Source organism: Salmo salar, chromosome ssa17, assembly GCF_905237065.1.
Source record: "Salmo salar chromosome ssa17, Ssal_v3.1, whole genome shotgun sequence".
Classification (NCBI taxonomy): Eukaryota; Metazoa; Chordata; class Actinopteri; order Salmoniformes; family Salmonidae; genus Salmo; species Salmo salar.
The window spans coordinates 31,008,281-31,032,975 of NC_059458.1; the positions used below are offsets into that span (position 1 = coordinate 31,008,281).

The 24,695-nt window shown below is 41.9% G+C and overlaps 1 protein-coding gene across 2 annotated transcripts; it reads left to right on the forward strand.

The window, feature by feature from the left end:
* Positions 1-8,813: 8,813 nt before the first annotated feature.
* On the forward strand, positions 8,814-24,421 carry LOC106575755 (splicing factor U2AF 35 kDa subunit). Of its 2 annotated transcripts, none has more exons than XM_045699413.1 (8): positions 8,814-9,085; positions 9,698-9,785; positions 12,187-12,253; positions 20,175-20,224; positions 22,167-22,265; positions 22,455-22,588; positions 23,225-23,317; positions 24,077-24,421. In XM_045699413.1, exons 1-8 carry the CDS (start codon positions 9,042-9,044, stop codon positions 24,234-24,236), a joined length of 735 nt encoding a protein of 244 aa, XP_045555369.1. In that variant the 5' UTR covers positions 8,814-9,041; the 3' UTR covers positions 24,237-24,421. The 2 variants fall into 2 exon arrangements, with proteins under 2 accessions (XP_045555369.1, XP_045555368.1); XM_045699412.1 differs by lacking the exon at positions 12,187-12,253 and adding an exon at positions 13,360-13,426.
* The last annotated feature ends 274 nt before the right edge of the window (positions 24,422-24,695 follow it).

The window sequence follows — 24,695 nt, forward strand, 5'->3', positions numbered from 1 at the left end:
CAACAGAGCTTTACAAACAGCTAGCTTCAGAAGCACAGCATAGCAAGGAGACCCCTCAAAGCTTCCTGATGCGCGTCTTAGATTTGAGGCAGAAAGTACTGTTTGCATCCCAGGAGTCAGAATCAGGGCTTAAGTATGACCCTGCTCTAGTCCAGCGCATGTGTTTACACACAGTCCTTACAGGTCTCCAGAGTGACAGTATCAGGATAGACATGCAGCCTCTCCTGCTAGATAGCGAAACATCAGATGAGGTTTTGCTAGAGAAGCTTAACATTGCTTGTGCTAATGAGATAGAAAGACGAAACAAAAGGCGGTTTAATTCCCCACAGCCTGCTACAACGGTAAGTGTAGTCCAGTTAAAAGATACGCCATCTGCAAAGTGTCCTGTGAAGGAAGCCAAAGCTAAGATACCCGCAGAACTGTTAACAGAGTTAGCTGAACTTAAGACAGGTGTAGCTTCTCTAAAAGGTCTCAGTGCAGAGATTGCTCAGATTAAGGAGACATTACAGCAGCCTATGTTTCAGTCACTGCCTTGTGCCTATGTCCCACCTCCAGTTAGGAGGCCAGATAGGGACCCCCAGCCACCTGTTTCCCAGCAGCACTATTACAGCAACTACAGTCAGCCCCAAGCACCTGACTCTGCTCAGCATCAATATGCACCTAACCTGTATACCAACCGCTCTGCTCAAGCTCCAAGGAGGTGTTTTGTCTGCCAGCAGGCCAGAACAGATGCACGCTGCACACACTGCTTCCGATGTGGGAGTGGAGAACATTTTCAAGCTGGATGTAAAATCCGGGGAGTCAGACCATCAAGAGAGGCCCCTTTAAACGGGGAAGGGTTACCGCTGAGGGACAAGTGTTAACCGTAGCTACCAAAAAGTCCCAGAAATGTGCAAATTGTGCCAGAGAAGGTTCATTTGAGAACCTGAAACAATGTTCATCATGTAAAGAGACACTGTACTGTTCCAAAGTATGTCAAAACCAACATTGGACTAAACATAAGAAAAAATGCACTCACCTGAAAATTGACTCTACCAGGGAAAGGTTTTCCTGCACAGAGGAAAATGCCCACTCTTTACCATCCCTAGCTCAAGGTTGCCACCCCCGTAAGGTCACCTCGCTAGTCGGCAGACAGTGCCTTATTGAGTGTCACCTGAATCGCCACCACCTCCAAGCCCTATGGGACACAGGCTCTCAGGTATCGGTCATTGATGAACGATGGAAAGAGAAATCTCTCCCAAACGCAAGGCTGAGAGATGTTTCAGAAATCCTGGACTCACCTGATGATCTAAGGTTGACTGCAGCAAATGGGACTGAAATGCCGTACCTGGGATGGATTGAAACAACTTTTCGGCTAGCCTCTGAAACTGACCAAACAAAGGAACTGATCATCCCAGTGCTGGCAATGAAAGGCTGTCACCTATCGCATCCCATCATAGGTTTCAATGTTATCGAGCACATCCTGACAATGACCGACAAGACTAAACAATACAGTACAGTAAAAACAGCTTTCCCAAGCCTCAAAAGAAACAAGGTGAGAGCTTTTATACAGGCTGTTAGCGCAGAACAGACAGATGAATATGCAGTGAAAACCAAGAAAGAGAAGGTTGCTGTACCAAAACACAGTAGCATTCAGATTGAGTGCCGTGTAGCTTCCCAGCCTTTCAAAGAGGACATGACAATGCTTTTCCAGCCAGACCTGAACCCGCAGTGGCCAGACGACCTTGAGTTCTTTGACACACTAGTCAGAGTCAGGAAAGGTGTTTTTCCAGTTGTCATGCTTGATGTCTCTAACCCCACTGACCACGACATTGCCCTGCTAGGACGCACAATAATTGGTACAGTACAAACCATTATGACTGTGTTACCTGCCCAGGTCTTTGAAAAAACAGTCACCCCAGCCACAGTGAATCACACAAGCGTTCAAACCCCATGTACTGCTACTGAACAGTGGGATCCACCAGTAGGTTTAAATCACCTCACCGAAGAGCAGTGAGAGGTTGTTAGGCAAATGCTTAGAGAAGAGTGTCACTCCTTCTCCAGATCAGACAATGACATTGGCTGTATTGAACGATTGAAAATGACTATTTCTCTAAAGGACTCTGAACCAGTCAAGCGCACATACATGTCAGTGCCCAGGCCACTGTATCAGGAGATGAAGGGTTATCTTTATGACATCATAGCCCAGGGCTGGGTTAGGAAGTCAAACTCTTCATATTCTTCACCTGTCGTGTGCGTTCGGAAGAAGGACGGGACCCTCCGTTTGTGTATAGATTACAGAGACCTGAACAGAAAGACACATCCCGACCGCCAGCCTATCCCTCGGGTCCAAGACATCATGGACAGTTTAGGTGGTAATTCCTGGTTCTCCCTCTTAGACCAGGGAAAAGCGTATCACCAGGGGTTCATCTCTGAAGAAAGCAGACCACTGACAGCATTTGTGACCCCATGGGGACTCTATGAGTGGATACGTATGCCATTCGGCCTCATGAACGCTCCTGCAGCTTTTCAGCGGTGTATGGAGGAGTGTTTGGAAGGGCTCCGGGATAACATCTGCATTCCTTATCTGGACGACACGCTAGTTTTCAGTAAAACATTCGACAGCCATGTGAATGATGTGCGAAAAGTTTTGCAGCGTCTCAGAGAGTATGGCATTAAACTCAAACCAAGTAAGTGTGATCTCTTTAAACCCCAGGTCCGTTATTTGGGCAGAATAGTGTCTGCAGAGGGCAGCCGAGTTGACCCAGCCGATTTTGAAGCAGTAAGAGCATTGAAAGAAATCAGACCAGAGACTGTGGGCCAGCTCAGAAAAATGATTGGTTTACTCACTTACTACAGACAGTACATCAAAGACTTTTCTAGGAGGGCCAGCTGCCTGTATGACCTCCTGAAAGCAGATTCAGAGAAATTACCTCACCACCCACGGAAAACAAAAACAAAGAAAGTAAGTAATGTGGTGCCCTCAAACAAGCCAATCCTGTGGACTGACCAGCATCAACAGGCACTTGAACAGCTGATTGTGTTTGCTTCACCCACCAGTCTTAGGTTTCCCTGATTTCACTCAGCCATTTGTTGTACACACTGATGCGTCACACCAAGGCTTGGGAGCAGTTCTGTATCAAAAGCAAGATGGGAAGCTTATGGCTCTCGAACCTTAACAGCAGCTGAGAAGAACTATCACTACCACTCGGGCAAGCTAGAATTTCTAGCTCTAAAATGGGCAATCACTGATAAGTTCCGTGATTATTTGTACTATGCTCCGACCTTCACTGTATACAGCGATAACAACCCGCTCAGCTACATTCTGTCTACTGCAAAACTGAACGCAACCACTTCCAGGTGGGTTGCAGAATTGGCTGATTTCCACTTTACAATAAAGTACAGGCCAGGCAAAGAGAACGGTGATGCAGATGCTTTGTCAAGGATGCCACTGGATGTAGAGTCACTGATGGAAGAATGTTCTGAGGAGCTTCCACCAGACACCATTGCCGCCACGATACAAGCAGTTGAGGTACAGAAAGAGGCTGTTGTACCTTGGTCACTTTCAGCTGCATCTATGTCAGTATCAGCTGAAGGTGAGACAACCACTGCAACAATCAGCTCGATCCCAAAAGATGGGATAAGAGAAGCACAAGAATCTGATCCGGTCATCCGTCCTGTGCTCAATTTCAAACTGTCTGGTTCCAAACCGCCAGTTAAAGAGCAAAAGGAATGCAGTCCAAAGACAAAATGCCTATTCAGGGAATGGGACAAATTGACAATAGACAGTGATGGCATTCTGTACAGAATCACTACAGCCCGCAAGCAGTTAGTTCTACCAGAGCAGTACAAAGGTAAAGTAATGGAAGAGTTGCACAATAACATGGGACACCAAGGTACTGACCGCACTGTATCACTAGTACGTGACCGCTTCTTCTGGCCATATATGCAAGCTGACATCGAGCACTATGTGACTAAAACTTGTAGCTGTGTCAAGCAGAAAAAGCCAGCCCATGAAACAAGAGCTCCTCTGACAAACATTGTGACGACACAGCCATTTGAACTGGTATGTATAGACTTCCTTCATCTCGACAGATGCAAAGGGGGATATGAGTACATCCTCGTGATTGTTGATCATTTTACACGTTTCACTCAAGCCTACGCCACCACATCAAAGTCAGGTAAAACTGCTGCAAATCTCATCTTCAATGACTTTGCCCTGAAGTTCGGGTTCCCGTCCCGCATCCACCATGACCAAGGGGGAGAATTTGAAAATCAGTTCTTCCATCAATTAAAGAAACTCAGTGGCATGGCGGGGTCCAGAACAACACCCTATCACCCGATGGGGAACGGTCAAGTGGAACGCATGAACAGAACAGTGTTGCAAATGTTAAAGACACTAACTGAGACACAAAAGTCAAACTGGAAGGAGTCTCTGAACAAACTGGTTTATGCCTATAACTGCACCCGTTGCAAAGTGACTGGCTATTCACCATTTTATCTTCTGTTTGGGAGATCACCCAGGCTTCCAGTTGATATGCTCTTTGGATTGTGCACAGAGGCAGGTTCCAGTAACCAGCGAGACTACGTGGAGAACTGGAAACGAGGGATGGAAGAAGCATACGCAATTGCAAATGAAAATGCTCAGAAAGCCGCTGAAAGAAGTAAGAAGTACTATGACACTAAAGTTAGGAGTTCAGTGCTACAGCCTGGCGAGCGAGTTCTGATTAAAAACCTGACACCAAGAGGAGGACCAGGAAAACTCCGTAACTATTGGGAAGATACAATTCACACAGTAGTGAGACAAATGGGTTCAGACCTGCCGATTTATGAATTGAAACCAGAAAAGGGTAGGGGACGCTCCAGGGTCCTGCACAGAAACCTGCTCATGTCCTGTGACCACTTACCTTTTGAGACACAACCAGAAATGACCAAAGATGACAAAAGTCAGAAAAAAAGGAGACATCAGCCTGAATCAGAGCCTCTAGATTCTGATGAAGACAGCGGGGATGAATATGACCTTCATCATGAGCAGCTACAGGTTCCCACATCTCCTACAGTACCTGAGGAGAGGGATGCTGAACCAGCAAGAGAGTGGGAACACAGGCCCCCACCAGTGAAACAGACAGTTGCAGTGCCAGTCCCTGATACGCAACCAGCACAGCCTCTGGTTGAAAAGCGGCTGGAGGAGACAACAACAGTTAAAGACCTGCCTGCTGAGGAGATGAACTTGCCTGCTGAAAATTTGCCTGATGATCGTCCACCAAGTGCCTTTCCTTCATTAACTGCTGCTGCTGAACCTGATGAACCAGCCTACCAGCTCCCACAAAGAGAGAGACACCCTCCAAGACGTATCACCTATGATCAGCTTGGTATCCCTTCCTGCTACAGTATCCAGCCACAGTTGTTCCCTGTCTACTCTGCACCAGGAATGGTTCCATGGCTGCCATCACTACAGCAATGTTACTTTCAGCCACCTTACATGTATGGGCTTCAGCAAACATGAGGCTACAGAGTTGACATGTTTGACCATGGACTACTGACTGATTTCACAGACTGTCACAAGAGACAATTTGCAGACTATGCATAATGATCATTAAAATTGATGGACTGTTGATCAATAGTATGAGAAAAGACTGCTTATGGACTGTTTATACAGCTGGTCAACAGATATGGACTGTGAAAATAACTTGTTAGTTATATTTGAACTGTGACCCTTGACCTCTGCTCAAGTACTACCTTACAGAAGAGGATTTCCTAGGTCCAGTGCATACAGACTGTTGAAGAAGACGATGTTGGTAATGTTGGGACATTTATTTTGTCGGGGAGAGTGTGACAGGTTAAAGGAAATACTCATAGCCTGTTATACATTAAAAAGTATTAGTAAGTTCATAGTATGTGAGGATCTTAAAACATCTAAGGTTAAAAAGATCATGCATTCTGTATTAGTTGATAGAGATTGATAACATTCATAATTGTGTGAAAGTTAAAATCCATCAAGCGTACAAAAGGTAAGAATTGTAAAAGGAATGTGTAAACGTTATATTGATTACTTTATTTTGTGGTGCCTAATTGAAGGGGAAAAGTGTTAATCTGTGATCTACTAAATGCTCTTTAATCTATGAGCCTGAGATCGATTGCTCTGGTCTCCACCCAAGTTCGCGGGGAAATCGCGGTCTTTTCCTCATTACAGTAAAAGTTCTCATTGAGGAAACATTACCGTATCACTCTCGTGATTATTTCTCCCCTTTTTCAGGGGCGTAACATATACTCATTATAGTAGGCTAAAGTTATACACATTACAGTAGGCTAAAGTTATACACATTACAGTAGGCTAAAGTTATACACATTACAATAGGCTAAAGTTAAGCACATTACAGTAGGCTAAAGTTATACACATTACAGTAAGCTAAAGTGATACACATTACAATAGGCTAAAGTTATACACATTACAGTAGGCTAAAGTTATACACATTACAGTAGGCTAAAGTGATGCACATTACAGTAGGCTACAGTTATACACATTACAATAGGCTAAAGTTATACACATTACAGTAGGCTACAGTTATACACATTACAGTAGGCTAAAGTTATACACGTTACAGTAGGCTAAAGTTATACACATTACAGTAGGCTAAGTGATGCACATTACAGTAGGCTAAAGTTATACACATTACAGTAGGCTAAAGTTATACACATTACAGTAGGCTACAGTTATACACATTACAGTAGGCTAAAGTTATACACATTACAGTAGGCTACAGTCATACACATTACAGTAGGCTAAAGTTATACACATTACAATAGGCTAAAGTTATACACATTACAGTAGGCTACAGTTATACACATTACAGTAGGCTAAAGTTATACACGTTACAGTAGGCTAAAGTTATACACATTACAGTAGGCTAAGTGATGCACATTACAGTAGGCTAAAGTTATACACATTACAGTAGGCTACAGTTATACACATTACAGTAGGCTAAAGTTATACACATTACAGTAGGCTACAGTCATACACATTACAGTAGGCTAAAGTTATACACATTACAATAGGCTAAAGTTATACACATTACAATAGGCTAAAGTTATACACATTACAGTAGGCTAAAGTTATACACATTACAGTAGGCTAAAGTTATACACGTTACAGTAGGCTAAAGTTATACACATTACAGTAGGCTAAGTGATGCACATTACAGTAGGCTAAAGTTATACACATTACAGTAGGCTAAAGTTATACACATTACAGTAGGCTACAGTTATACACATTACAGTAGGCTAAAGTTATACACATTACAATAGGCTAAAGTTAAGCACATTACAGTAGGCTAAAGTTATACACATTACAGTAAGCTAAAGTGATACACATTACAATAGGCTAAAGTTATACACATTACAGTAGGCCACAGTTATACACATTACAGTAGGCTAAAGTTATACACATTACAGTAGGCTAAAGTGATACACATTACAGTAGGCTAAAGTGATGCACATTACAGTAGGCTAAAGTTATACACATTACAGTAGGCTACAGTTATACACATTACAGTAGGCTAAAGTTATACACATTACAATAGGCTAAAGTTAAGCACATTACAGTAGGCTAAAGTTATACACATTACAGTAAGCTAAAGTGATACACATTACAATAGGCTAAAGTTATACACATTACAGTAGGCCACAGTTATACACATTACAGTAGGCTAAAGTTATACACATTACAGTAGGCTAAAGTGATACACATTACAGTAGGCTAAAGTGATGCACATTACAGTAGGCTAAAGTTATACACATTACAGTAGGCTACAGTTATACACATTACAGTAGGCTAAAGTTATACACATTACAATAGGCTAAAGTTAAGCACATTACAGTAGGCTAAAGTTATACACATTACAGTAAGCTAAAGTGATACACATTACAATAGGCTAAAGTTATACACATTACAGTAGTCCACAGTTATACACATTACAGTAGGCTAAAGTTATACACATTACAGTAGGCTAACGTTATACACATTACAGTAGGCTAAAGTGATGCACATTACAGTAGGCTACAGTTATACACATTACAGTAGGCTAAAGTTATACACATTACAGTAGGCTACAGTTATACACATTACAGTAGGCTAAAGTTATACACATTACAATAGGCTAAAGTTATACACATTACAGTAGGCTAAAGTTATACACATTACAGTAAGCTAAAGTGATACACATTACAATAGGCTAAAGTTATACACATTACAGTAGGCTAAAGTTATTCACATTACAATAGGCTAAAGTTATACACATTACAGTAGGCTAAAGTTATACACATTACAGTAGGCTACAGTTATACACATTACAGTAGGCTAAAGTTATACACATTACAGTAGGCTAAAGTTATACACATTACAGTAGGCTAAAGTGATGCACATTACAGTAGGCTACAGTTATACACATTACAGTAGGCTACAGTTATACACATTACAGTAGGCTACAGTTATACACATTACAGTAGGCTCAATATCTCATACAATACCTGTCAGATCTCTCTGTGTGAACATACACATAGTCTTTAATATAACCCTGCTGTGGCTTTTCTGTGTGGATAGAGGGTAATATTGAGTCATGTGCCAACATTGTGTGGTGGCTTTAGGATCTATGCTGTTGTTGTTTTGTCAGCTCTACTATCCTCTCATTGAATGATACTAGGAAGTCTGAAACCCCTTGCTACTAATTTACATTATGAATGGACGTTAGACAATAAAGTCATCTTCTTCTTAAAACATTCTTCCCCTTCTTCTTCTTCTTCTTCATTCAGCGTAGCATACAAACAGATATTTTCTACAGGGCCCTAAAACAGATGAAAGGGCTTTAGTTATCATAACCGTTGGCCCAATTCATGAAACCAAAACGGATGCAATTGCGCCCCCATGGGAGTATTAAGGGGAAAAAACAGACAAGATAAGAGCCTATGCAAACGACAATGACGAAGAGCACCATTTTTGCCTCTATCAAAAAAGCGGCAAGCGTTGAATACATGACGTAGAGCACAGTTTAGTTGACAAACCGAAGATGGCGGAGTACCTGGCCTCCATTTTCGGAACAGAGAAAGACAAGTAGGTTATTTCGTCTTTTTGTGAAAAAGCTGAAATAATAATGCTAGTAAAATGCCTATTCTGTAGAACGTGCACGTTTTAACCCAACAAGCTACCAGTTTACTTACAAATACGACTGCTGCTGCACCCGTTGCTTTTCATTCAGACTTGTGTGGCTAGCTAGCGTAGCTTCCTGACTATACTGTAGAGGGCTAGCTAACTTGCTTGAATGGAGGAGGCGGCGGCTTGGTTTGAAAATGTGGCATGTGCTGCGTCGCGTCAGTATCCCTCCAAATCGGCCAGACTAAGCTAAATCAGTCTTTATTTTCTAGAGTAATTTAGTATCAAATGTTTTACAAGTCAGTAGTTAAATAGTTTGCTAGTTAGTATAACCTCAAAGTTGGCTTGCTAAGCTAATCTGCAGCTAACTAGCGTGCTACTGTAGCTAGCTAACTCTTTAGCATTGTCTCGAGACGACTCCAGTGGCTAGGTTGGCTACTGCACAAGCACACACCGAATCGTGTTTGTTTTCCATTGTAGCTAGCTAGATGCAGCAACAAAACTATACAAAGCAAACACTAATCTAGCCATTTATCAACATCTAATTTGTTTACTTTCTTGTCCATGTTCAAGGGTCAATTGTTCATTCTACTTTAAAATTGGAGCGTGCAGACATGGGGACCGCTGCTCTAGGTTGCACAACAAGCCAACTTTCAGCCAGGTAAGTGTACTTATTATGTCTTGAATATGATTAGGTAGCTAGGGGTTTATGGCAAGCAATTGCCCGATGCTTGTGATATAGCCCACTAGAATGTATCAGGACTTCCTTAGCTTTCTTTGTTAGCTAGTTCGCGTTACTGATTATAATCACATTTGATTGTTTACTTGTTTGTGTGGCGATTGGACTTAACCTTGTGTAGGATCAAATAATCATTAATGAAGTACTGAAACATGCATTGTTGTCAATTAGCCCTAATTCCATTCACGTTTGCAATGTTGCTTCCATGTTCCAATGGGCCTAGGTACATACTGCAATAGCATCATGTGGAAGAACAGGTTGCTGAGCAGATGTAAAGTAGACCTAAATGTTTGCCGATCTGTTTCCACTAACCATGTGCACGTTTGCATTTCAGATTCCACGATTGGCTTACCTACAGAAGTGTGTGTGTATATAACATTGTGTTCTGTTGCCTTTCAGAGAACCTGCATTATGGTTGATGAGGATAGGGTTGGCAGCATGTCAATGCTTCTCAGTCAATATTTATCATCAGAAGAGAAGCAACTGCTGTTGGTAGGGTGACCACATTTTTAAAATACCCAAATGCGGTACAACAGGATGATTTTGCGAGATGTTCGTGGGACAGTGTAGCCTACATGAATACATGTTTTTTTGCAGCTACACCAGGGTAATTGAAGCGCATGAAGCCTACTCTTTTTACGGGCTCGCACAAAATGTGGTGACGCAAAAGAGACCACGTGACGCAAGAGAGACCACATGTGTGGCTGTTATGAAAATCAGGGAATATTTGGCCAAGGAACCATTTCTGGTTTGTCAGAGAATTTAATACAGTTAGGAAGGAGGACTTAAAACAGGATTGAGTGAAGTAGCAGCAATTACGTTGAATGAGGAACTGAGTATGGAGTGCCTTACAAGTGTGACAAAATGACCTTATCTGTCAGTCTAATATTTACTCTTTTAGCTATTCATCAGAAGCAAACTTTTTGTAAGTAGTTTACTCACTGTCAGCTGCAAATCTCGAAAGGATTTGACAAATGTGATTTTGGTTGACAATATGACATTGGCTTAAGTCTCATCTTGCGCTGTGCAGAATATCAGAGATCCTCAACGATTGGAGAAGTGTTCAACGTTACCAGTACCACGGCCTTATAATATATTTTGTCAAAAGTGCAACATGACTACAAAAGAGACGGTTAAGAATGTCAATTCTCATCAAATGAATAGGAAATCTGACTTAAATACAGACATCTAACTTTTTTTGTAAGTTAGTGGTGTTTTAATTTAAATGTGGGAGTGTCCTGCACAATCCGGGATATGTGGTCACCCTAGCCACTGGTAGGCTAATGCTGATTATGGTATGCATGATGCAATGGCACAACCTTGATGAAATGAAGTAGTGTTATCCTGAATGGTATATATTTTCCTCCAACCTGGGTCTTTTGACAATGCTCACATGGACATGCGGCCAACCTGCTCCACTCATTTAGTGAAGGCTTGCCTGGCTCTTTGGTAGACATTTGATGGACACGATGGCAGCTCAGTTCCCCTGTCCTTGTGCTTCATTAAACAGCTCAGCCACTTCATATCGAAAGACTCAATCTGACCCAACCCTAGGTCTCCCAACTCAGGATAGTTGTGCTTGGCCCTATGCCGAACCATGAGAAACAAAACAAAGCTTTCTATCAGTAGACTGATTGGATGATCCTCCTCTAAGAAAAAAACAGCCGCTCCATTCGTTTAAATCACAATTTAACAAATAATCCTATCAAAATGGAAAGCTCCTTGAAAGAGGTAATATGCCAGACCTATTGGGCCAAAATCAATTATGTGACACGGCCGGTTGTGACACGGCCTGGGATCGAACCCCTGGCTGTAGTGACTCCGCAACACTGCAATGCAGTGCCTTAGACCCGGGAAGCCACCAAAATGATTCTTTAGTTGTAGAGACTACATCACCGCACTCGCTCTTGATCCTTCTCGTCTTTTTAAGTCACCTTGATAAAAACATTTTTTTTTTTAAAAATTTTATGGAAATATGTAGCATACTTGATGACAGTAGCTAAAGCAAGGGGCTATAGCAGCACACATGTAGACTACAAATGCATGCTGGGCTGGGCATGCCCTGAGCTCGGGAAGTGAGCGCTATTGGAATCGGGTGAGAAGGCTGGCGCTCCAGCCTTTGGAAACTCGCTGCTCGCTCCGTTCACATTCTGTCCTCTACCCCAACTTCTCTGAAATACAGCCCATAGATTCTAAGGAGAGATTCGATTCCTACGTCAGTAAACACAGTAGTGTATTTACGTCAATAATCAGGGACCTAGACTCATTTGGGATTTACACAAATTTAATGATTTATCTCTTGTATTCTTGTCATCCCCGGCAGACCATCTTGATTCAAAACATCTACCGTAACCCCCAAAACAGTGCACAGACGGCCGACGCCTCTCGCTGTAAGTCCAAAGATCTGCCTCAGGGGTTCAGAAATCCCTCCTTTTCCCCCCTCCTGCTCCCCATATGTAGGTCACGTAGCAGCCGAGCTGTGAGGGACTGCGTGAGCACTGTTAGGAGGGAACCCAACATTATAGTACCTTTCTCACACTTCGGCTACTAACTGCTCCTCCCAGTCCCCACCCTGAATGGCAAACCATTACTACCAGATAAATTAACAGGATGCTCCTCAATCTCTGTTTTGTATCGTCAAATATTTGTTTCCTCTGCCTCAGTCTTTGCCCTCTTATACACAATCTCTCAGCCACTCAAAACAGAAACATATTCCATTCTGCTATAGGCTATGTTGACCAATTGAAATCCCAAACTAACTTGAGCACAAGACCTATAATTGGGTAGACCTAGTTGTACCCCTCCACTGTGTGAGCAGTACCCAGTGTTGAGCCCTGTCTTACCAGAGCTGACGCCTCTCCTCTCACACAGGTAGGTATGGCTGTGGACTCTCACAGGAGTCTGTCTGGGCCACGGTTCTGTTCTCTTCTGATGACTGACTTTCCAAACAAGGACCTCAGAACTAGCCAAACACCTCCCTCCCTCCATAGCCCAGAGATGGCTTCACATGTGCTTACTTAGATGGCTTTTTTACTGTGAACCTATTCACAATTGGCTATTTCCTTTGGGAAAATGTGTTGGATTGAATGATCAACACATGAACCTACCAGAGTCCTTGCTACTTCTCCAGTAACACTTGTCAGTAATGTCTCTTTTTAACTGGCATTACTTTGATTCGTTCAGAGTTCCTTGTGATTGCAGCCTCCTGTGAAGCCCTGGCAGAGACGTCTGTGGTCAGGAGACACACCGTTACCTTCTCTTTCAGCATTTCAGATCACACCATGCACTCTATGGTTCAGAGCAGAGTTCCATAGAGGGGACTAATGAAGCTAGTTATGGCTTGAAATGTGTCCATTGAGGAAGTATTAGCTGACCCTAGTGTGTTCTCTTCAGGGCCTGTTGTAAGGAGCATGATACTTTATCTAATTTAACTTTCTTCCCCAAAACCCCATTTCTGCTTGACATGTATCACAAAAATGTCCGTTTTGTATTTCAGACCATTGCCCTGTTGAACATTTACCGTAACCCTCAAAACACTGCCCAGTCTGCCGATGGTATACGCTGTAAGTTCCCCCTACATTTGCAAGGCCCTGCGGCATGGACTGCTCATTATATTATACTGTTATCTGGTGTACACCTACCTACCTACACTACAACACCTCCATTATATTATACTGTTATCTGGTGTACACCTACCTACCTACACTACAACACCTCCATTATATTATACTGTTATCTGGTGTACACCTACCTACCTACACTACAACACCTCCATTATATGATACTGTTATCTGGTGTACACCTACCTACCTACACTGCAACAACACCTCCATTATATTATACTGTTATCTGGTGTACACCTACCTACAATGCAACACCTCCATTATATTATACTGTTATCTGGTGTACACCTACCTACCTACACTGCAACAACACCTCCATTATATTGTACTGTTATCTGGTGTACACCTACCAACCTACACTACAACACCTCCATTATATTATACTGTTATCTGGTGTACACCTACCTACCTACACTGCAACAACACCTCCATTATATTATACTGTTATCTGGTGTACACCTACCTACCTACACTACAACAACACCTCCATTATATTATACTGTTATCTGGTGTACACCTACCTACCTACACTGCAACAACACCTCCATTATATTATACTGTTATCTGGTGTACACCTACCTACCTACACTACAACAACACCTCCATTATATTGTACTGTTATCTGGTGTACACCTACCTACCTACACTGCAACAACACCTCCATTATATTATACTGTTATCTGGTGTACACCTACCTACCTACACTACAACACCTCCATTATATTGTACTGTTATCTGGTGTACACCTACCTACCTACACTGCAACAACACCTCCATTATACTGTTATCTTGTGTACACCTACCTACCTACACTACAACACCTCCATTATATTATACTGTTATCTGGTGTACACCTACCTACCTACACTACAACACCTCCATTATATTGTACTGTTATCTGGTGTACACCTACCTACCTACACTGCAACAACACCTCCATTATATTATACTGTTATCTGGTGTACACCTACCTACCTACACTGCAACAACACCTCCATTATATTGTTATCTGGTGTACACCTACCTACCTACCTACACTACAACACCTCCATTATATTATACTGTTATCTGGTGTACACCTACCTACCTACACTACAACACCTCCATTATATTATACTGTTATCTGGTGTACACCTACCTTCCTACACTACAACACCTCCATTATATTATACTGTTATCTGGTGTACACCTACCTACCTACACTGCAACAACACCTCCATTATATTATACTGTTATCTGGTGTACACCTACCTACCTACACTACAACACCTCCATTATATTATACTGTTATCTGGTGTACACCTACCTACCTACACTGCAACAACACCTCCATTATATTATACTGTTATCTGGTGTACACCTACCTACCTACACTGCAACAACACCTCCATTATATTATACTGTTATCTGGTGTACACCTACCTACACTACAACACCTCCATTATATTATACTGTTATCTGGTGTACACCTACCTACCTACACTGCAACAACACCTCCATTATATTGTACTGTTATCTGGTGTACACCTACCTACGTACACTACAACACCTCCATTATACTGTTATCTGGTGTACACCTACCTACGTACACTACAACACCTCCATTATACTGTTATCTGGTGTACACCTACCTACCTACACTACAACACCTCCATTATATTATACTGTTATCTGGTGTACACCAACCTACCTACACTACAACACCTCCATTATATTATACTGTTATCTGGTGTACACCTACCTACCTACACTGCAACAACACCTCCATTATATTGTACTGTTACCTGGTGTACACCTACCTACCTACACTGCAACACCTCCATTATACTGTTATCTGGTGTACACCTACCTACCTACACTGCAACAACACCTCCATTATATTATACTGTTATCTGGTGTACACCTACCTACCTACACTGCAACAACACCTCCATTATATTATACTGTTATCTGGTGTACACCTACCTACCTACACTACAACACCTCCATTATATTATACTGTTATCTGGTGTACACCTACCTACACTACAACACCTCCATTATATTATACTGTTATCTGGTGTACACCTACCTACCTACACTGCAACAACACCTCCATTATATTGTACTGTTATCTGGTGTACACCTACCTACGTACACTACAACACCTCCATTATACTGTTATCTGGTGTACACCTACCTACGTACACTACAACACCTCCATTATACTGTTATCTGGTGTACACCTACCTACCTACACTACAACACCTCCATTATATTATACTGTTATCTGGTGTACACCAACCTACCTACACTACAACACCTCCATTATATTATACTGTTATCTGGTGTACACCTACCTACCTACACTGCAACAACACCTCCATTATATTGTACTGTTACCTGGTGTACACCTACCTACCTACACTGCAACACCTCCATTATACTGTTATCTGGTGTACACCTACCTACCTACACTGCAACAACACCTCCATTATATTATACTGTTATCTGGTGTACACCTACCTACACTACAACACCTCCATTATATTATACTGTTATCTGGTGTACACCTACCTACCTACACTGCAACAACACCTCCATTATATTATACTGTTATCTGGTGTACACCTACCTACCTACACTGCAACAACACCTCCATTATATTGTACTGTTACCTGGTGTACACCTACCTACCTACACTGCAACAACACCTCCATTATATTGTACTGTTATCTGGTGTACACCTACCTACCTACACTGCAACACCTCCATTATACTGTTATCTGGTGTACACCTACCTACCTACACTGCAACAACACCTCCATTATATTATACTGTTATCTGGTGTACACCTACCTACACTGCAACAACACCTCCATTATATTATACTGTTATCTGGTGTACACCTACCTACACTACAACACCTCCATTATATTATACTGTTATCTGGTGTACACCTACCTACCTACACTGCAACAACACCTCCATTATATTATACTGTTATCTGGTGTACACCTACCTACCTACACTGCAACACCTCCATTATATTATACTGTTATCTGGTGTACACCTACCTACCTACACTGCAACACCTCCATTATATTATACTGTTATCTGGTGTACACCTACCTACCTACACTGCAACACCTCCATTATATTATACTGTTATCTGGTGTACACCTACCTACCTACACTGCAACAACACCTCCAATATATTATACTGTTAGCTGGTGTACACCTACCTACCTACACTACAACAACATTATATTATACTGTTATCTGGTGTACACCTACCTACCTACACTACAACACCTCCATTATATTGTACTGTTATCTGGTGTACACCTACCTACCTACACTGCAACAACACCTCCATTATATTATACTGTTATCTGGTGTACACCTACCTACCTACACTGCAACACCTCCATTATATTATACTGTTATCTGGTGTACACCTACCTACCTACACTGCAACAACACCTCCATTATATTGTACTGTTATCTGGTGTACACCTACCAACCTACACAACACCTCCATTATATTATACTGTTATCTGGTGTACACCTACCTACCTACACTGCAACAACACCTCCATTATATTGTTATCTGGTGTACACCTACCTACCTACACTACAACACCTCCATTATATTATACTGTTATCTGGTGTACACCTACCTACCTACACTGCAACAACACCTCCATTATATTATACTGTTATCTGGTGTACACCTACCTACCTACACTGCAACACCTCCATTATATTATACTGTTATCTGGTGTACACCTACCTACCTACACTGCAACACCTCCATTATATTATACTGTTATCTGGTGTACACCTACCTACCTACACTGCAACACCTCCATTATATTATACTGTTATCTGGTGTACACCTACCTACCTACACTGCAACACCTCCATTATATTATACTGTTATCTGGTGTACACCTACCTACCTACACTGCAACACCTCCATTATATTATACTGTTATCTGGTGTACACCTACCTACCTACACTGCAACAACACCTCCAATATATTATACTGTTAGCTGGTGTACACCTACCTACCTACACTACAACAACATTATATTATACTGTTATCTGGTGTACACCTACCTACCTACACTACAACACCTCCATTATATTGTACTGTTATCTGGTGTACACCTACCTACCTACACTACAACACCTCCATTATATTGTACTGTTATCTGGTGTACACCTACCTACCTACACTGCAACAACACCTCCATTATATTATACTGTTATCTGGTGTACACCTACCTACCTACACTGCAACACCTCCATTATATTGTACTGTTATCTGGTGTACACCTACCTACCTACACTGCAACAACACCTCCATTATATTGTACTGTTATCTGGTGTACACCTACCAACCTACACTACAACACCTCCATTATATTATACTGTTATCTGGTGTACACCTACCTACCTACACTGCAACAACACCTCCATTATATTATACTGTTATCTGGTGTACACCTACCTACCTACACTGCAACAACACCTCCATTATATTGTTATCTGGTGTACACCTACCTACCTACACTACAACACCTCCATTATATTATACTGTTATCTGGTGTACACCTACCTACCTACACTACAACACCTCCATTATATTGTACTGTTATCTGGTGTACACCTACCTACCTACACTACAACACCTCCATTATATTGTACTGTTATCTGGTGTACACCTACCTACCTACACTACAACACCTCCATTATATTGTACTGTTATCTGGTGTACACCTACCTACCTACACTGCAACAACACCTCCATTATACTGTTATCTGGTGTACACCTACCTACCTACACTACAACACCTCCATTATATTATACTGTTATCTGGTGTACACCTACCTACCTACACTACAACACCTCCATTATATTGTACTGTTATCTGGTGTACACCTACCTACCTACACTGCAACAACACCTCCATTATATTATACTGTTATCTGGTGTACACCTACCTACCTACACTGCAACAACACCTCCATTATATTATACTGTTATCTGGTGTACACCTACCTACCTACACTGCAACACCTCCATTATATTATACTGTTATCTGGTGTACACCTACCAACCTACACTACAACACCTCCATTATATTATACTGTTATCTGGTCTACACCTACCTACCTACACTGCAACAACACCTCCATTATATGATACTGTTATCTGGTGTACACCTACCTACCTACACTGCAACAACACCTCCATTATATTGTACTGTTATCTGGTGTACACCTACCTACCTACACTGCAACAACACCTCCATTATATTGTTATCTGGTGTACACCTACCTACCTACACTACAACACCTCCATTATATTATACTGTTATCTGGTGTACACCTACCTACCTACACTACAACACCTCCATTATATTATACTGTTATCTGGTGTACACCTACCTTCCTACACTACAACACCTCCATTATATTATACTGTTATCTGGTGTACACCTACCTACCTACACTGCAACAACACCTCCATTATATTATACTGTTATCTGGTGTACACCTACCTACCTACACTGCAAAACACCTCCATTATATTATACTGTTATACACCTACCTACCTTTGCTGCAACAACACCCCCATTTGCCATGAAACAGTAAAATATCTTAGATATTTTTCTTGGGAAACATTTAGTTTGAATTCAGGTCCAGGCTATACTAAAAACAATGTGCCCAGCCAACACCCATATGCTATTATATTCCTATTAGCTGAATCCAAACATGTACACTGTTTTCCCTGGAGGCATCAGTGATGTGAGCCTGGTGTGATGGGCTCAGTGTGGACAGCTTTCCCCATGGCACACTAATGCTGTTGCTCATGCAAAATATACATTTTGAAGTAGTGTTTTTGTCATGGAGAAGGCCAGACATGTCACTTGATCAATAGCGCTGAAAAGCATACCATTCCCATAGACCCCCTCTGACTGGCAAGATAGCAGCTATATATTTACCTAGCCTAGGTTCTTATGTCGATTTAGTATGAGTAAATGTGTCATGCTTGCATTATATTGCCTCTTGCATGAGGGTCATTCAGTTTAATACCAAGACCACAGGGAAGCGGAAAATGGGGAGCCGTCTGTCCTGTCCTTCAGGTTGAATGTTATGGGTAAAATACTCCTGAAATGCAGTTAATGTTTCTGTATATTTCTAGACTTTCAACTTCTAAAATTGACTAGTTTGCATGCATTTCTTGCTCATACTAGCTTCGTTGGCACTCATTTTCAGCACCAGCCAGCTCCACTGCCAGTGTTCTCAAACGCCGTCACTGAAGCTGGCTTGTGCTGAGACACTGTCATTAAGATTGTTGTTCCAAAGTGATTTCATCTTAATGTATACATGAACTTGGCTTAATTGATATAATTCTAATAGATTACTGGCCTGATTTACTAAGCTGTTGCACCATTGTAATGTTTATCTGGGGATTTCCAAGGGGCATAAAGTAACAGGGAATTAAAATGGTGGCTATAGGACAAATGTGAAACGTACACAAAGTTCACTTGTATGTTAGTTTCATGGTTTAGCTTGGTATGTTGTCTATATATTCTCGTAAGTCGTTGGATGTGAAATTGCCCTGATGCAGATGCTTAGTGACTCTGCCTCCGCCTAGCTGCTTTCTGACTGGTTATTTGTTCATGGTTTTAGGTGCCGTCAGCGATGTGGAGATGCAAGAGCACTATGACGAGTTCTTTGAGGTGAGTGACCTCGGCATGAGAGACTTGTGATGTTTCACCTTATCTCTGCCAAACCTACCTGTTGTGCACGGTATCAACTTCCTCTCTCCCATTTACTTTTCACAACAGGATCAATACTGCTGTGCCAATATTGTCCCTGTTCACTGATGTGAAAGGGGCAGTATTTGTACAGTAGAGGATATGTAGTTGGGTAATGGAAAAGACCCTCAGTGAGTCTGTCAGCTGTGTAGAAACCATGGGTATGTTCCACACTGCAGCTGACTTTGAAGGCGAGACGTAACTGATGTACAAATCGCCTTGTATCATAAATAACTACTCAATATTATTTGTAGATTACTCAGTCACAATTTACCCATAATACATCATGGTTTTGATGCTCTCAAACAGGGCCTGTCAGTGTATTATGTCATTGGTTTGACCTGCACCTGTAATATAGAATCATGTTAGTATCGTTTCCAAGAGCAGGCTGTTGTTTACTGCTGCTGCTTAGAACACATTTAAAGAAAAGACTCTAGACTAGTTGGTCTCTAGAATAAGTCTAATGATAACAGATCTAGTTATTAATGGATCTCTAAATAAAGTGTTGGTTTCATGAGCTGAAATAAAAAGAATCCCAGAAATGTTCCACACGCACAAATTTCTTTACAATTTTGTGTACAATTTTGTTTACATCCCTGTTAGTGAGCATTTCTCCTTTCCCAAGATAATCCATCCACCTGACCGGTGTGGCATATCAACAAGCTGATTAAACGGCATGATCATTACAACGGTGCACCTTGTGCTGGTGACAAAAGGCTACTCTAAAATGTGCAGTTTTGTCACTCAACACAATGCCACAGATGTCTCAAGTTGAGGGAGTGTGCAGTTGGCATGCTGACTGCAGAACATGTCCAACAGAGCTGTTGCCAGAGAATTGAATGTTAATATCTCTCATAACCCACCACTGTTGTTTTAGAGAATTTGGCAGTACTTCCAATCGCAGACCACGTGTATGGCGTTGCGTGGGCGAGCGGTTTGCTGATGTCAGCGTTATGAACAGAGTTCCCTATGGTAGGGTTATGGAATGGGCAGGCATACGCTATGGACAACAAACACAATTGCATTTTATCCATGGCAATTTGAATACACCGCAATATGTGACAAGATCCTGAGGCCCATTGTCGTGCCATTCATCCAGCACCATCACCTCGTGTTTCAGCATAATGCACTGCCCCATGTCACAAGAAGCTGTACACAATTCCTGGGAGCTGACAGTGTCCCAGTTCTTCCATGGTCTGCATACTCACCAGACATGTCACCCATTCAGCATGTTTGGGATGCTCTGGATTGACGTGTACGACAGCTTGTTCCAGTTCCCGCCAATATCCAGCAACTTCGCACAGCCATTGAAGAGGAGTGGAACAACATTCCTCAGGCCATAATCAACACCCTGATCAACTCTATGCGAAGGAGATGTGTCGCCCTGCATGAGGCAAACAATGGTCACACCAGATACTGACTGGTTTTCTGATCCACGCCCTACCTTTTTCTTTTAAAGTCTCTGTGACCAACAGATGCATATCTGTATTCCCAGTCATGTGAAATCCATAGAATAGGGCCTAATGAATTTATTTCAATGACTGATTTCCTTATGTGAACTGTAACTCAGTAAAGTCTTTGAAATTGTTGCATGTTGCGTTTCTATATTTTTGTTCAGTGTAGTTTATTAGTGGGTTAGTATTAGTGAAATTGTTGCATGTTGCGTTTCTATATTTTTGTTCAGTGTAGTTTATTAGTGGGTTAGTATTAGTGAAATTGTTGCATGTTGTTTCTATATTTTTGTTCAGTGTAGTTTATTAGTGGGTCTTTAAAGTGGGTCTCCATGGTGCTGCTTTACTTATCAATCAGTGATTTTTTTGTCACACATGACCCTAACCCCATCTTCTGACCTTAACCCCTACAGGAAGTCTTCACAGAGATGGAGGAGAAGTACGGAGAGGTGGAGGAGATGAACGTGTGTGACAACCTCGGAGACCATCTGGTCGGCAACGTCTATGTGAAGGTGAGGGTCAGAGATCCCATGTCAGCCATGTTAAATTCTCACTTCATCCATCTTCAGTGTGTTGCGTTAATCTGTCTGGGGAAACAGGAAAAAGTCCTGTTTTTATAGTCTCTCGTCTTTGGGTTCATTGACCTTCATCAGTGTAAATCTGTCTAAAACATGGCCTCTCTTTTCTCTCTGTGTGTATAGTTTCGTCGGGAAGAGGATGCGGAGAAAGCGGTGATGGACCTGAACAACCGCTGGTTCAACGGTCAGCCTGTCCACTCAGAGCTCTCCCCCGTCACTGACTTCAGGGAAGCCTGCTGTCGGCAGTATGAGATGGGGTCAGTGTCGATCTCTCTTTCTGATGAATATCTCTATACACTACTGTGTTTGACAGTCAGTGTACCTGCAACAATAACCAGATGCCTTGTTTCACCACTGCATTCCACCATATTTTTACAGTTCCACCATGTAATCAGTAATCCTAAAACTCTTTTCAACGTAAACCAAACGGAAAAGTTTTACACCGAAAACTAGAGTTTCTATTGGACAAATTCAGAACCCCCCCTGTTTTGTTCCATTTGCTTCCTAATTAATTACACCTTTGGCTTAAGGCTTAAGTTGCCACCTCTTATCCAACAGGAAGAATGTAGTCTTGTCTCCCTGCAGCATATAACTCAGGCTGTGTTAGGAAATGGCATCCTATTCCCTATGGGCCCTGGTCAAATGTAGTGCACTATATAGGGTGTCATTTGGGATGGTACCGCAAGTGTTTTTCCATTGGAACTACCCATCGTTTGCTTAGGCTACAGTTGAACTGTTTGGCTAACTCCAGCAGGAGAGATACATGTAGCTAGCTAAGCCTCTGGTTTGGAGTGTAGGGTGGTAAATGTGATTAGTCAGTGGATACAGGTGGAGATTGGAAAAGCTTTTCTCACAGTAACAGTATTAACCCTCTGCTTGCCTACCATCCACAGAGAGTGCACCAGAGGAGGCTTCTGTAACTTCATGCACCTGAAACCCATCTCCAGGGAACTTCGCCGGGACCTGTATGGACGGCGCAGAAAAGGGTAGGACACATTCTAGGGAATGTTTGTATTCCAGGAAGACCTTGTTCTGTGTCACTGTTTCATGGGATTGAATGGTGAAGCATCCAATACCGTACTTGGCAGTGGTTTAAAGTACTACTTTAGTTTTTTGGGGTATCTGTACTTTACTATTTGTATTTTTGATTGCTTTAACTTTTACCCCGCTTCATTCCTAAAGAAAATTATGTACTATTTCCTCATTATATTTTTCTTGACACCGAAAGGTACTCGTTCCATTTTTAATGCTTAACAGGACAGGAAAATTGTCTAAATCACGTGAAGAGAACATCCCTGGTCATCCCTACTGCATCTGATCTGGCAGACTCACTAAACACAAATGCTTTGTTTGTAAATTATGTCTGAGTGTTGGAGCGTGCCCCTGGCTATTCGTAAATGTAAAAAAACAAGAAAATTGTGCTGTCTGGTTTGCTGAATAGAAGGAATTTGAAATGATTTATACTTTTACTTTTGATAAGTATATTTAAAACCAAATACTTTTAGACTATTACTCAAGTAGGATTTTGTTGTATGGCTTTCACTTTTACTTGAGTCATTTTCTGTTAAGGTATCTTTTACTTTAACTCAAGTATGACAATTGGGTACTTTTTCCCACCACTGGTACTTGTGTAGTTGACTAAAGTAAAAGCCTCATTTTTAGTTGATGTTTTTGAGTATTCTCTAGGCTGGTTAAGTTGTGTGCTGCTGTTATGTGGTTCAAGCATTTTATTTCTCCCTTTCTAGCAAAGGAGGAGGAGGAGGAGGACACCGCTCTCGCTCACGATCCCGGGAAAGGCGTTCTCGCTCCCGAGACCGTGGCCGTGGCGGCGACGGCGGAAGAGGTGGCGGACGGGACCGCGAGAAAAGGAGGTCAAGGGATCGGGAACGTTCTGGAAGGTTTTAAGATGAGCCAAGACCTAATTATCCCCCTCTTCCAACCCCTTGTCCCCCTCCTCCTACCTCTATCCCATGATGAAAAATGTGTGTAACATGTTGGAATCGTCGTTAATTTCATTTCTTTTATCCCTTTTTTTAAAGACACAAATACAAGCTTCCGTTGCTTTCTCAATAAAACAGACTTTGTAGTGATTCTCTGCTGTGTCCTCTTTCATTGCTGCAGTTGGTTGGAGTTACAATCTAGCAGGGATAAGACTGGGTGAAAGGGTTTACTGCATAGGCCAGGGCTCTCCAACCCTGTTCTTGGAGCGATACCCTCCTGTAGGTTTTCGCTCCAACCCCAGTTGTAACTAACAGAATATCAACCTATAGGACGGTAGCGCTCCAGGAACAGGGTTGGAGAGCCCTGGCATAGGCAATGAGTTTAAGAAATCCCCTCTGCATTTACCACACGTTTGAATGTAAT

Coding starts and splice junctions, on each gene's coding strand:
- LOC106575755 (XM_045699413.1), top strand. CDS start 9,042: ATGGCGGAGTACCTGGCCTCCATTTTCGGAACAGAGAAAGACAA. Junction 9,086..9,697: donor TTCGGAACAGAGAAAGACAA/GTAGGTTATTTC, acceptor TCCATGTTCAAG/GGTCAATTGTTCATTCTACT. Junction 22,266..22,454: donor TCGGCAACGTCTATGTGAAG/GTGAGGGTCAGA, acceptor CTGTGTGTATAG/TTTCGTCGGGAAGAGGATGC.